The 13,144-nt window shown below is 35.7% G+C and overlaps 1 protein-coding gene across 2 annotated transcripts; it reads left to right on the top strand.

Moving 5' to 3' along the window:
• The first annotated feature begins 2,323 nt into the window (after positions 1 to 2,323).
• On the top strand, positions 2,324 to 8,472 carry LOC127851578 (uncharacterized). 2 transcript variants are annotated; one of them, XM_052385415.1, is made up of 6 exons: positions 2,324 to 2,406; positions 3,051 to 3,168; positions 5,153 to 5,351; positions 6,316 to 6,387; positions 6,650 to 6,733; positions 6,969 to 8,472. In XM_052385415.1, the coding sequence occupies exons 3-6, from the start codon at positions 5,166 to 5,168 to the stop codon at positions 8,133 to 8,135; spliced, it is 1,509 nt and encodes a 502-aa protein (XP_052241375.1). In that variant the 5' UTR covers positions 2,324 to 2,406; positions 3,051 to 3,168; positions 5,153 to 5,165; the 3' UTR covers positions 8,136 to 8,472. The 2 variants fall into 2 exon arrangements, with proteins under 2 accessions (XP_052241375.1, XP_052241374.1); XM_052385414.1 differs by having other exon boundaries at positions 2,356 to 2,490.
• Positions 8,473 to 13,144: the final 4,672 nt, after the last annotated feature.

The following is a 13,144-nucleotide window of genomic DNA, read 5'->3' as shown; positions in this document are numbered from 1 at the left end:
CGATAACTGCAGTCTGTTCAGGTTTTATGCTGTTTGCTGCTCATCAGTATCTAATAGTTGGAAATTAGGCCTTTAAACAAACTAGTAAGAGAGGTCTTTAAGTAAATATAACTTTCTAAGGGACTAGAACACGTCAAATACGTATCTACGTGGTATAGAGCTAATCAACCTATGGCAGTTGGATGTAACTGGCATTATGGGTTTCGGCTTTGATGGGTTATGTTAAACCAGGCCCGTAGCCAGGGTTTTGAAAAGGGGGGTGCGAATTGTCCTATCAACGATTGTTATTGTGCAACGAAGTGGCGAAGGGGGTAGGTGCGGGAGGGGGTGCCTCCTGCAATCGAGGGATTTGGAGAGAAATTTTTGAAAATGAAACATAAAACCCTGCATTCTGGTGACTTGTTATCTGTATTAAGAGACGGAAGTTTTATATGAAATTTCACTTTCATTGACCATACTCAGTGACTGATCGACATGAATATGATATAACATACATGTATTCCTGACTACCGTTTTTCAATAACCACTTTTTTCGATCAGTCACGGAAATAAATTATTTTATACGGTGTTAAACCTGACACTAATATGCGCGCACACATTTTGTTTACATATGCAACAACACATTTATAGAATGTAAAATCAACAGTAAGAACGGTATAAAATATCATTATTTATTGGAATCCTGGAATCTTGATAAAATTGGTGTATTTTACCATTCCAAAATCCTACCATTCATAAATCAAGTAAAATAAAAGGAAATATTTAACTTTTTTTAAACAACAATTGTTTGTCTGCTCTTTTAGATAGTACCAAATGCCTAACATTGCTCTTAACGTGCTTATATTGTATTGTACTACAACAAACACTGATGAACAAAACTGGGTCTTCTCTAATCTGCATCACTTCTTAACAAAAATCAAAACGGTATAAGTGGTTACTTTTAATTTTTAAAACTTTTTTTAACAAATAAGTTATCTATTTCTAAACGAATTTCAGAAACGTAAAACAATTAAGGCTTCATAAAGACTATAACCACAACTTACTGGCCCTATGGTCTCAAAGTAGTTAACAAAGTATACAAGGACGTTGAAGAAAAAAGATGGACTTATTTGCCCATTCTACTCACGATCCGTCACCGTTAATGAACATTAAACGTTAACATCCACCTGATCATATGTTATAACGTTTTAAATTCATTATAACAACTGTTTAAGAGTAGGACATATTTCCTAGTGTCAAGTCTTACATAGTTAAAACATTGTGGAAAGTAAAGTAAAGAAAGCAGAACAGCTGCCATTGAGTGTTGGTAACCTACAAACCGGCTACATTGCTTTGTATAAATGATTTGTTTTCTTGCCATATAACAAAAAAATTATCCTGTCTTGAGCACGACTGATAATTGTTTTGCTGGAAAACCCTTCAGGTGATCCGAAAATGGTTGGAAGGGGATATTCCAAAAAGACAACACAGTGTGTCGAAAATGCTGTGCACAATGTGGACTTGTTATAAATCGTGGTATAATGCAAAATTATTAGCCAGTGACTCATTAGTCTTCTGCAATAGTCGGATAGGATGTCCTTTGATTTCAGTCATTTTCGGAAGCTCGCATACCATTCCGTAAATAATTATCTAAAATGTACTTTCTTTTTTATAAGATTATATATTCAATTTAATCAAATTGTTTGTCCAGCCATTTAGATGATTGTCGAAAAAAATATTGGACTTGGATATCAACCAACAATAAGTAGGCTTCATCATTACGTTATGATATATATTATAGTTAAAGCTTTAACAGACATTAATGACGATCACAAAAGTTCCAAAACAATCATTTAGTATCCAATTTCTACAAATAAATATCGATTTGATACGGATTAGAGTGCCAGATTTATAATTTTGCATGAAACAGAAAACAAATATCTATTTATAACAATCAATATTAGATGTTTACGATCGCCAATGAAGACATGCAACTATTTGCCATAGACGCACGCTGGTAGTGGTGCAGACGCCTCAGTGTGCTAGCAGCCCGTTCACACTCTGCACTTGTGACCGGTGATTCCGGGAAAATATAAATAACCGTTTTTGCGTCGGATAAAGTTGGGTGCAACTTATAATACATTTTTTTACTCGTCAAAAAAGATTGGGTGCGAACGCACCCAACGCACACCCCCTGGATACGGGTTTTTAAACGTGCCTTTGAGGCGTCATATAAGGCTAATTGGCGGCCTAAATATCAATTCAGGTGAGCATTCCGACAAGAAAAATCACCGTGAATAACATCTTGTAAAATCTTAACAGTGGTTTCCCCTAGTTGAACAAAACCAGTCCCGGAAGATAAAGGTGTGGCTTATGTCGCATCATATGATTCGTGTACCTGCAACTTTCGATTTCAATCATTATAAGGTAGCTTTTATTATGTGATTATGTAATATATAGGGACCATGGGTCAGACAGAAGGAAAGGGTAAAGAGACAAACGTGGACAGAAGTACGTAGAAATATCAATCGTATTACCGTATTTAGTAGTGATGTGAATTTAGGTCGAAGTGATTCGATTTAGATGAAAATAAATGTGTAGAGAAAGCTATATACAAGTGTACCTTCGTCTATCTGTTTCCGTCCCCGTATTTTCTTACTAAAAATAAACAGCGCCATTCAATTCAATTGAATTTGGGAAATATGTTTGTTTAACGATTGTTATAAAGAGTAATAAAGGTAGGACGGGCATGATCTGTTTGAATGTATAAGATTCAAGGTAAAACAATAAAATTATATGAGCCTCGTTCTGGGAAAACCGGGCTTAATGAATATGCGTAAAGTTGTGTCCAAGATAAGCACAGTCTAATCAGGGACGACACACTCCGCTTTAATGGATTATTTTTTGTTTCAAGTAAGTCTCTTATTCTTAGCTAAAATCCAGTTAAAGCAGAGTGTGTCGCCCGTGACCGCAAATGATAGTCTGGAACGACATCATACGCACATGCATTAAGCCCAGTTTTCACAGAGCGAGGCTCATGTTATAATATTGTATTTGTTTCGAACATACAGATGATCATGACCAAACACTTGAATACCAACAGATCAACCGCAGACTCACAGAACAATATAGATGTATTGATGACGAACGAAAAAGGCTACAGAAGGAGAAGGATGAAGCGGAACGACGGTAATTTGACGCCAAAGTGCATTTGAATAAATGCTTTTAAAGATAAACAAAATCAATTCGTCTGCCTGGAGATTAATTTTCAACGCCCACAAACAACAAAGCGTTTATTTAATCTAACGAAAATATCAGCAGATCCATCCACGCAATCAAAGATGATTATTTTCTGCCGTTGTTGATCTAATTAACAAAGGTTTTAATCTACTTCGCTCTATTTAGAATACTTGTTATCTTCAAATTACTACTTATAGAACAACAAGTAAGTATTATTTTAAAAAATCCGTCGTACGGTAAATATGAATAATTGTTTCGTCCACTTATTCAGATGGAGTGTCAAATAAGATTAATAAGGTTATATGCTATGGAGTAATTACTTATCGGCTTTTTTTTGGAAAACGTCTGTAGAAGAATTATTACGTTTGCATGGGTAAGCCACGATAGGTAAACAACTCATTTAAAGGGATCTTTTCACGCTTTGGTAAATTGACAAAATTGAAAAAAAGTTGTTTCAAATTCGTAAGTTTTCGTTTTAGCTATGATATTTGTGAGGAAACAGTAATACTGAACATTAACCATGCTCTAATATAGCCATTATATGCATCTTTTGACGATTTTAAAATCCTAAAAATTATAAAGCGTTGCAACGCGAAACGATTGAATAATTTGGAGAGTTCTGTTTTTGTCGTTAAATTTTGTGAAACTACGAAGATTGCTTATATAAGGTATAAAATACGTCAAGAATGTGTACTCGGCGGAAAAGCTCAGTTGGCTAAAGCGTTTTTACTTCAGGACTCTGGCAGGACTCCAGGGGTCACTGGTTCGAAACCTGCTCCGGGCAATGTTCTTTTCCTTTTTTTAATTTTTTTCTTGATTTTTTACTGGAGCTTTTATGATCCAATGTTTACATTTATCAATATAAAGCATTTAATGAATAAGTTACAAAAATGCCAAAATCTGTGAAAAGGCCCCTTTAATAATCGACGACAAGCATACCTTTGGCTGACCAGCTAGCAATGCAGATACTACACTCGCTTCTCATCTATGTGCACTGGGTTTGCTTCCCAATCCAGGTGCATTCGAGTTTAGTTTGTGGTCACCGGGAAGTCCGCGTATCTATAGAGTACGTACTCGTCAACCACAATACAAGACCATGCGGAAAATATACACACACGCACGCACACACCCAATAACATATGTTTATACGCAGGCCGTTTAAATGTTTGTATTGAAAGTTTTGGAGCGTCATCAATAGATTGATACAACAACATAAAATGTATTCAGCCAGAACAATGCATAGAAAGTGCCCCGTTTCATAAGTACACCGTTTCGTAATTGGAATAACTGGTAAAATACCATAATGAAATATAAGGACCGGGACTTAAGTGTTCACTAGTTGTATAAGTCAACACGGAATAGCTTTAGACGAATCTATTTAACCGCATTTCAAGATTTGTGATTAAAATCGCAATTGACATGTTTCCTCCTATATTTGTAGTGAGGCTTGATTATTTATGTTTTAATGAAAACCTCTGTACGTAGACTCGGCTATTGCAGGCTGCATCCCGCATCACATTTATTCATGTTGTAAACAAACTATGTCATGCGATAGCCGACAGGCCGGGATGTTTGGTCGAAACAATTTCACAGAGGCTGTTTCATGTTTTATTACACGTGGATGTACTGAAGAACAAAATCCTTACCGTGAATCAATCATAATATCCTTCTACGTTTGTTTATTTATTTTTAAAGCAATGTAGTTATTTTTTAATAGATTGCTGAATTATATTTATTCGTAAACCATAAATAAGACAAACATTAACAACGTGTCACAAATAAATTAAAGGCAGTTAACATAAATTCATAAATAACAAATTTTCTTGAGAGTGTGCATCTTTTCTGACATGACCTTAAATTCAGTAAATGTGGCAGCACTCTTGGGTCGATCAACGCTTCGATGTTATTGTACATGTATATTATCTCAATACAGATTGGGTAAACTGATGTCAGCAAAAATATACGACAACAACCCCGCCATTGCTGACCTCAGCGACCCCTACCGACCAACTAAACTGGCCGATCAGTTCTCGAGTCTTTATGACAACGAGTGGACCGACGCGTTCGATGTGCTTCAGAATCTCAACTGTTCAGACCAACAAACTGTTCAAATCCTTCTAGACCTTGTGATGGTATGTTTTACGTATATGATTGGTATGTTTGTTGTTATTCCCCCCGATGCGAAGTAAATGGGGAAGAGGTTATACCTGAATCACCATGGACGTCTGTCTGTCTGTGTGTCTGTCTGTGTATGCCTGTCTGTGTGTGTGTCTGTCTGTCTGTCTGTGTCTGTCTGTCTGTCTGTGTATCTGTCTGTCTGTGTGTCTGTCTGTGTGTGTGTGTGTGTGTCTGTCTGTTTGTCTGTCTGTCTGTCTGTCTGTCTGTCTGTCTGTCTGTCTGTCTGTCTGTCTGTCTGTCTGTCTGTCTGTCTGTCTGTCTGTCTGTCTGTCTGTCTGTCTGTCTGTCTGTCTGTCTGTCTGTCTGTCTGTCTGTCTGTCTGTCTGTCTGTCTGTGTCTGTCTGTCTGTCTGTCTGTCTGTCTGTCTGTCTTTCTGTCCGTCCGTCCGTCTGTCCGTCCGTCTTTAAACACAAATTTGACCGGAAAAGTTCTACTACACTTTTCAAATTGGAAATTATTTCAAAATGAAACAATCGAACTTGCATGGATTGTTTCAAATGAACGACAATCCGGATTGCTAAACCCTAATTTGTCTTGTAAAGTGACACAAACGGATGTTTATGCCGTACTGTATTATTGTGAACCCTTCATACTGATCATAACTCAAGGTTTGAATACCGCATTTATAACTTGTTGAAAGTTTAACATATGACGACTATGTGGTATATTTCAAGAACAATGTTTTACCCAGTAGACATACCCCAGATTTTGTTGGAAATAAACGAACTAATATAAACATAATTGTTTTCCTCTATGTACAACACAACATACGTAATTAAATATGTTAATATACTATACACATATTCCGTTTGATTTATAGCCTCACACAATAAAATTTTCCCTTTGGAATTTTTTTTTTTGCATGTAGTAACCCTTAAAATATAAATGAAACCTTTTTAACCTGCTTTGCTTGTTTAGGAGTCGTACGAGTTTTGTCGCGGTAAGATAGACGCGACATGGGCATTCGTTCAAAAATGGTTTCTTGTGAAGGTATATATAATCGAATAACAGCTCATTACAATACCATCTATGTTAATTTTTGTTTTATTCATACCATTATTCATATTCATATTCAAACAATTATTTGTGTACAGTTTTATAGTGCATTTGTTTACAGTAAAAATAATAAAAATGATTTTTTTATGAAATTGTTTTGCATGCAATTATTGTATTTAATGTAGTTTCATGCATATATTTAAGGTAGTTATTTGTATACACATCGCATGTTTCAAAGAGCAAAACATTCTTCCAGGATATTTCTTCTGTTGAAACTATCAAGGCATTTAAAGATGGAAGAAAACAGAAATCCGTTGATAATATACCGGAAATACAAGAGGTAAAGCACCAAGTGGTATTTGAAACTAAACACGAACATAATCTTATTCTATAGACGCTGTATCCAAACAATAATACAATAATGTTAATACATAGCGTCTACTATTTGCTACATACATACTAAATAAACCAAGACTGTTTGTAACTGTTTTTGAAGTTATTATGCAAAAGCATTCAATTGAATATAAATTTCTATACAGGATAATTTCCAAACATATGTTTTTATTTTATTTTAGGAATTTAACCTGCACGTATGTGAACTATTTAAGAGCGAGGTTATGATCAACGAACTGGTGAATTCCAAACCATTAAAGAAATACATCAACGAGTGTATAAGGTTGTGCCTTATGATGAACGCTTGCGATCCGCCTGTATTTATTGAAATACCCGGATGGAAACCGTTCAAAGAACGTTCGGGTAAGGTTGCATCAAGTACAGAGAGAGGGCATACTTATTCAGTTGATAAGGTAGAGGATGGATCGTGGAGGTGTAATGAACACGCCAATATAGAGCCCGAGCAGATCACTCGTAAAGAACACACGGTAGGGCCAGATGATGATGAACAAACAAGAACTTACCAAACTGTGGCTATGACTTGTGATGAGAAACTTACACAAACACTTACGACCGATAATGCTTTCGAATGTGGTCAAAATAAGATAGAAAATAGTGGAGCTTCACATATTGAGTTGATAGGTACAAATATTGTAAAGAGAAGCACTGGTGAAATTGCAAGAGATGGACGAGATAGCACAGAAAGCAAAGTCGAAATATTAAACAGCAACACTTGCGACAGTTCAGGCAAAGGGCAAGAGGACACAGGAATCAAAGTCGTTAAAGTAGAAAGTAACACCATAAGGATCGCAAATGGTAGGCAAGAAATCATAGAGACCAAAGTTGATGAAGTAGATACTAACGCAAGAGACATCACCTGTGATCGACAAGAAAGCGCTAGGACTAAAGTCGTTTACATAGAAAGTGCTCCGCAACATATAACGAATGAAGCGACTAATATAGTCGAAACGATGAATGGTTCAAATTCAAATGCGAGTACCAGCTTATTAAATAAGACGCGAGGAGATGTTAATTCTCTAATTGAAACGAGCGTTAAAGAACGCAACGATGGAGAACCCGTTTTTGAGGCGAAATCAGACAAGCACGATAGCAGTATTGTAGAGTCATCTGATATCGACGAATGCTTTGAAGCTCGGGAACACAACGTGGATATGGATGTAAACATAAGACCAGAATTTGACACAAATAAGTACAGAGAATACACGCATAGAGGAAAGTATGTTGAGTACTATGTTTGGCCTGTTGTTTATTTGCATCAAAATGGAGCAGCGCTTAGCAGGGGTATTGCTCAAGGCACGAATTATCCAAGCCCCTTAAAAGACGAATGACATTTTGATGGCATTGCAGCTCCCAAATAAATAAGCAAGAGGTTATGTTTTACAGAAAGTACATTTTTCTGAAACACATATTTTCATATTAAACAAATAATTTGTAGCTATTGTATTGTGAGTCAGTCTTTCATGGCACCATTGGTTGTATAATTACTTTACGGTTTAAACCCGTGCATGTAGACTTTCCCATTCTGAACAATAAGTACTGCAACTGCTACTTTATTTACTTGGCCTGATGGGGTTTCATTGATGTGTATGTTATAAATACAGCAGTTCTTTGTGTTTTGCAATCGTATATGCTTAATATATTCCGGAAAAGAATATGCATAATTCACCACTCATTGTTGTGAAGTTTTTAAGTTTTAGCGATCCTTAGAATTTTTTAATCGCTTGTAGATTTCCTTCGAAGTCTTGAAAATTTACATTAACGCCAAGATTTTGGTCAAATTCCGTTCTAGGTATTAATGTTCCATTGTAATTCCTGTAATTCGTGATATTTCAAACAAATCTATTCCTTGGTTAAACCAACTGAAGATTGAAGTTGGGTTTACACCAAACTCGGTACTACAACACCCACTGTATACACAAAAGCGAACACCTAAAATGCCTTCTGCGCTTTGATTATGATTAAGATATTACGCAATGCGGTCTCACATTACACACTACGTGCTTCATCCCTTTGTGTGCACGACGTTTTAAAGCAAACTATCATTGAATCACGCATGCATAAATTGGCATGTTTGTGTGGATAAAATAGCAAGTTTTTGCTTGTTAGTTTGTTTGGCAATATTTGCATTTAAATTCAGGCGTTTGTTTGATTTCTGCATTATAGGAATTTCCGGTGCATGTTAATGGGATAGAATCCCGATGCGCTCGATAATTTCTACTAATAAAAGATATACACAAATATCATACTGTAACAGCCAGTGGTATTGTATTTTCAACTTTCACCAGGGCGTTACGCGACGACAATGATGGCATGATCGGTTGGTCGTGCGTTGAGACAGCTCGGAAAGAAAAAAAACAGCTGTACCATATGGCCTTTGAAACTACCCATTCTCTCCTGATTCTTTGGCAACAAATGAATAGTTTGAAAGAAACCAAATATACACGCACTGATTCCACGCTAGAAAAGAAAATAAAACACAATTTTATCATAACTCCCATTTACATGAATCACAAACGCTCACAGCGTACGTTATATAAAAAGTACTTTCTGAGATGTAATTGTATGACTTTATACCTTTTTTGGAAGTCAACCTATGCCGAGGCAAAACCACCTGTTAACTGTTATGTACTTGCATCACATGAGTGTTCGTATATTGACAACTTGTTTCATTCCACTGAATTAAATTTACATGAACATACATTACTCCGAGCATTTAGGTCATTTTTATATACAAGAACATTGTACCATGTTTATTATAGGAATCCCAGTTTTTGCTCATTATTTGTTTTATTTTGTAAAGCAAGTGTGATCACAAGTTTTATAACCAAGATAACTGTTTATTAGAAAAAAGCACTTATAAAATAAAAAAATAGTTTTACTGTGCGGACTGCACAGGCTAATCTGGGACAACACTTAACGCATATTCATGAAACCCTCTTTTCACGGAGCACGGCTCAATAAATCAAATATCACACGCATGGCTGGGAGCTCTTGTGTGTGCTATTGTTAACCCATTAAACACGAACAACACAAGAACAATAGTTGTATTAATGACAGATAATGTGCATTTCAATGCCTCTTTTGTAGAGGTCTATCTTATGGAATGTATACAATTAATAATATTATTGTGTATTACATTCCACCATACCAAGTTATATTCATGACAAACAATAAATGCATATATCAAGATTAGAGATACTAGTATACATAATTTTGGCCTCATTATTGAGTCATAACGTTACCAATACAACATTTTACTTAAAAAAATACAAAAAAATACAAAATAAAAGTAACTTTGCGCACATAACAACAAAAGTAGTTGCAATTTTAAGCTCTAATTTAAATAACCAAATATTCATGAAACATCTCCCTTGAAATTGTCTTTATCGAGATCCATAGAATATGCACATATGGTTCATACCTAGTTGTTTGTTATACACTCATATACTTTAATAACAAAAATTTATATGGAAAAGTCTGAAATACCTGTTTAGCGTTATTAAATTTGCACATGTCAAACTTCATTTCATGAAGAACAATGCATCGAAGTTTAAATAGTGTACATTGAAAAGTGTAATTGCACTTTATCGGACAAGTCTGATTCTACGAGAGACTGACAGACAGACAGACAGACAGACAGACTTCCATGGTAAATCCAGTATTGATTACGAAGAGAACTTAATTTTAAACTGTGCAGTAGTATTGTATGTACAAGAGTACAACTATATCAATATAATTATAATGATATATCAAATATTTATGTACAATACAAACACGTTCTTAAAAACAACCCAATTTTACGTCTAAAGATTAAAACTAAACCTTATTAATACATCACACGAAAACTAATGTAGGAAATCAATTTGATTGACATCTAAGCAAAGTAACACAATGTGGTATTTCGTTACTAACAGTTTTACATATTAAATGTCATGTGCTTCTATCGAGGTCGGAAGTCGGTAGTATGTGGTAATGAAGGAAATTTACGAGGCATGGCCAGAGACATGCGCACTTTTGATGATAGGACTTGAGTTTATCTAAATTATCGTGATTTCGAGTTCTATTTAAAGGCGAGTAGCGACATGATATTTCAGGCATTGTATTTATATTTCCTTTATGATTTTATCAATTTAACAAGAGAAACCTCTGCTTGTATGAAGGAAATAATAATTGTTATAACACATGTTTATATTTAGGGGTACATACCGTCGATATGCCGCTTAAAGTAATGTCCGTTGTTTGGAGTAAGAACTCTGAGGCGCTTGAATACGCTTATTGGCGAACGGGTTTCGACTGTCGTTGGATAGCCCACGACTTTTGGGGACCTCGAAAAGGAAGTGCATTTAAACCTCGCACAACAAAGCCTTTGTATGGGAATACAATTTTAGCAATCCTGATTGATTTTTACTAAAAAGATTTATCTCTCAGTTAAACAGTGTACAACCCTGACACATCGGTGAAGATTGTATTTCCGACATCCTGTATGAGCACATTCCCTTATACACGTTGTACTAGGATGTGGTTGTGTTTACGTTTACATGTAAGTAAATTTCAATGCTACAGAATATTCAAAACTGATTACACAATGTTTTGCTTTTCATTTCAATGTTGCTGGGTAATAATGTTCAACTCGGAAATTACAACTGGCTAATACAGAGTCTTTGAAGCGAATGCGATTTACTTGTTGATGTTATTTAAATTAGACTTTTCATAAAAACGTTTTGAAAAGAAACTTTAATTTATTATTATCAACCGTTATGATTACTGTTCAAACCGCAAAGTAGTTAAAGCTACACCATATTTGGCTTAAACATCGACTGTATATTGATACTTGCATTTACATTTCAAGAGTGTAACAGTGTAACATTAATAAATGGGCGCTTATATTTTTTAATGGGCAATAGTGCCCCTCAAATGTATTATTTATAAGCCTTTCCAACAGGTTTAAGGATGTTGAATTTAATGTATCTAGTTGCCTAGTTTGCCCGAGGGATTTCAAGGGCAAGCCAATGCATGGACAAATCATAATTTATTCATTACTTCATTTACCATGTTTAAATTTTATTTCCAGAGACCATGAGATGGAGCCAAACGTTTTAAGGTCAAACACTCTACACCATACACTTACTTTTGACAGTTTGTTTAACTATTCTGTGTTATATATCCCCTATACCACATTGAACAGTGAAGAAAAGCGCTAAAGGCAGCAACTCTTTAGATGTAATGACAATCTAATGGCAATATTTTATTACACTTCACTTATGCGATGATGAGCCTATGAACCTATTATAAGGTGAACATCACTATTGTAAACTTACATGCACAGACAGAATGTTCAAATATTATCCGTGTTTAACGTATACTTTCTATAATTGAAATCAACCAATTTTTATTTAAAAAGTAACATATTCGAACAATCTTCGAAAGTGCCGTCCGTAAAGTTTTTTCATTTACATTGTTTTTCATTATTATAGAAAGCAGCACAAAGCGAGACAATCCGGTATTATGAACATTGTGTTTTTGTGTTCATACCGTCGGTTTTACCAATCTATCTTATATCCATATAACATAGAAACACACGTACATGATACAAGTTTTGCCAAGCTGTTAATGATATATTGTTATATCCTTGCCCTTTTCTGAAGGGAGTAATATCGTATATGGGACCAAAACCTCACGGCCGGGATTCTTGTTTTGCCAGCGTCGAGCGACGAGGCCAAGCTTATCGCGGTGCACAAAGGCAAATGCGATAATACTCACGACCAACACGAGGAGCATAATGGTAACAACAAGAACAACCTCAACTTCAACGGATGATTGAATGTTCGACTGAACAACCGACTTCTGGCAAACTAGATCACCGAGCTCCAGATCTATTACACGCTTTCCGTTGTACATAGATTGGTATGAAGACGCGCAGAGTAGCTGTTCCTTGTTGACAGGGGCTTTGGTGTCCTTCAACCACTGCAATGTTCCTTGCAGGCCACAATCGCATTCGAATGGATTTTCGTGCAGGAAAACGTTCTTCAGTTTCCCGTTAAGTTTATGTACATCGTCCACCTCTTTCATGAACTCTGGAGTCAGGTACTGGATGCTATTGTAAGAGAGATCGAGGGTCTCCAATTCATGGAAGCAGTCACTTTTGGTTGGCATTGCGGGCTCGTTGAATAAGTTATGGGAGAAATTCAACGTCTTTATATTCGTAAGCTCACACAGCGTGTTCGCAGAGTCTTCCGAAAGAAAAATGAATTCATTGTACGAAAGATCTAATGTCTCCAACTCAAACATGTCTGTATCATTAAAACTATGAGCCAGCTTATAGAAATAAATTGACCCA

Source organism: Dreissena polymorpha, chromosome 11 (genome assembly GCF_020536995.1).
Source record: "Dreissena polymorpha isolate Duluth1 chromosome 11, UMN_Dpol_1.0, whole genome shotgun sequence".
NCBI lineage: Eukaryota > Metazoa > Mollusca > Bivalvia > Myida > Dreissenidae > Dreissena > Dreissena polymorpha.
This window is presented reverse-complemented; position numbering and strand designations above follow the sequence as displayed.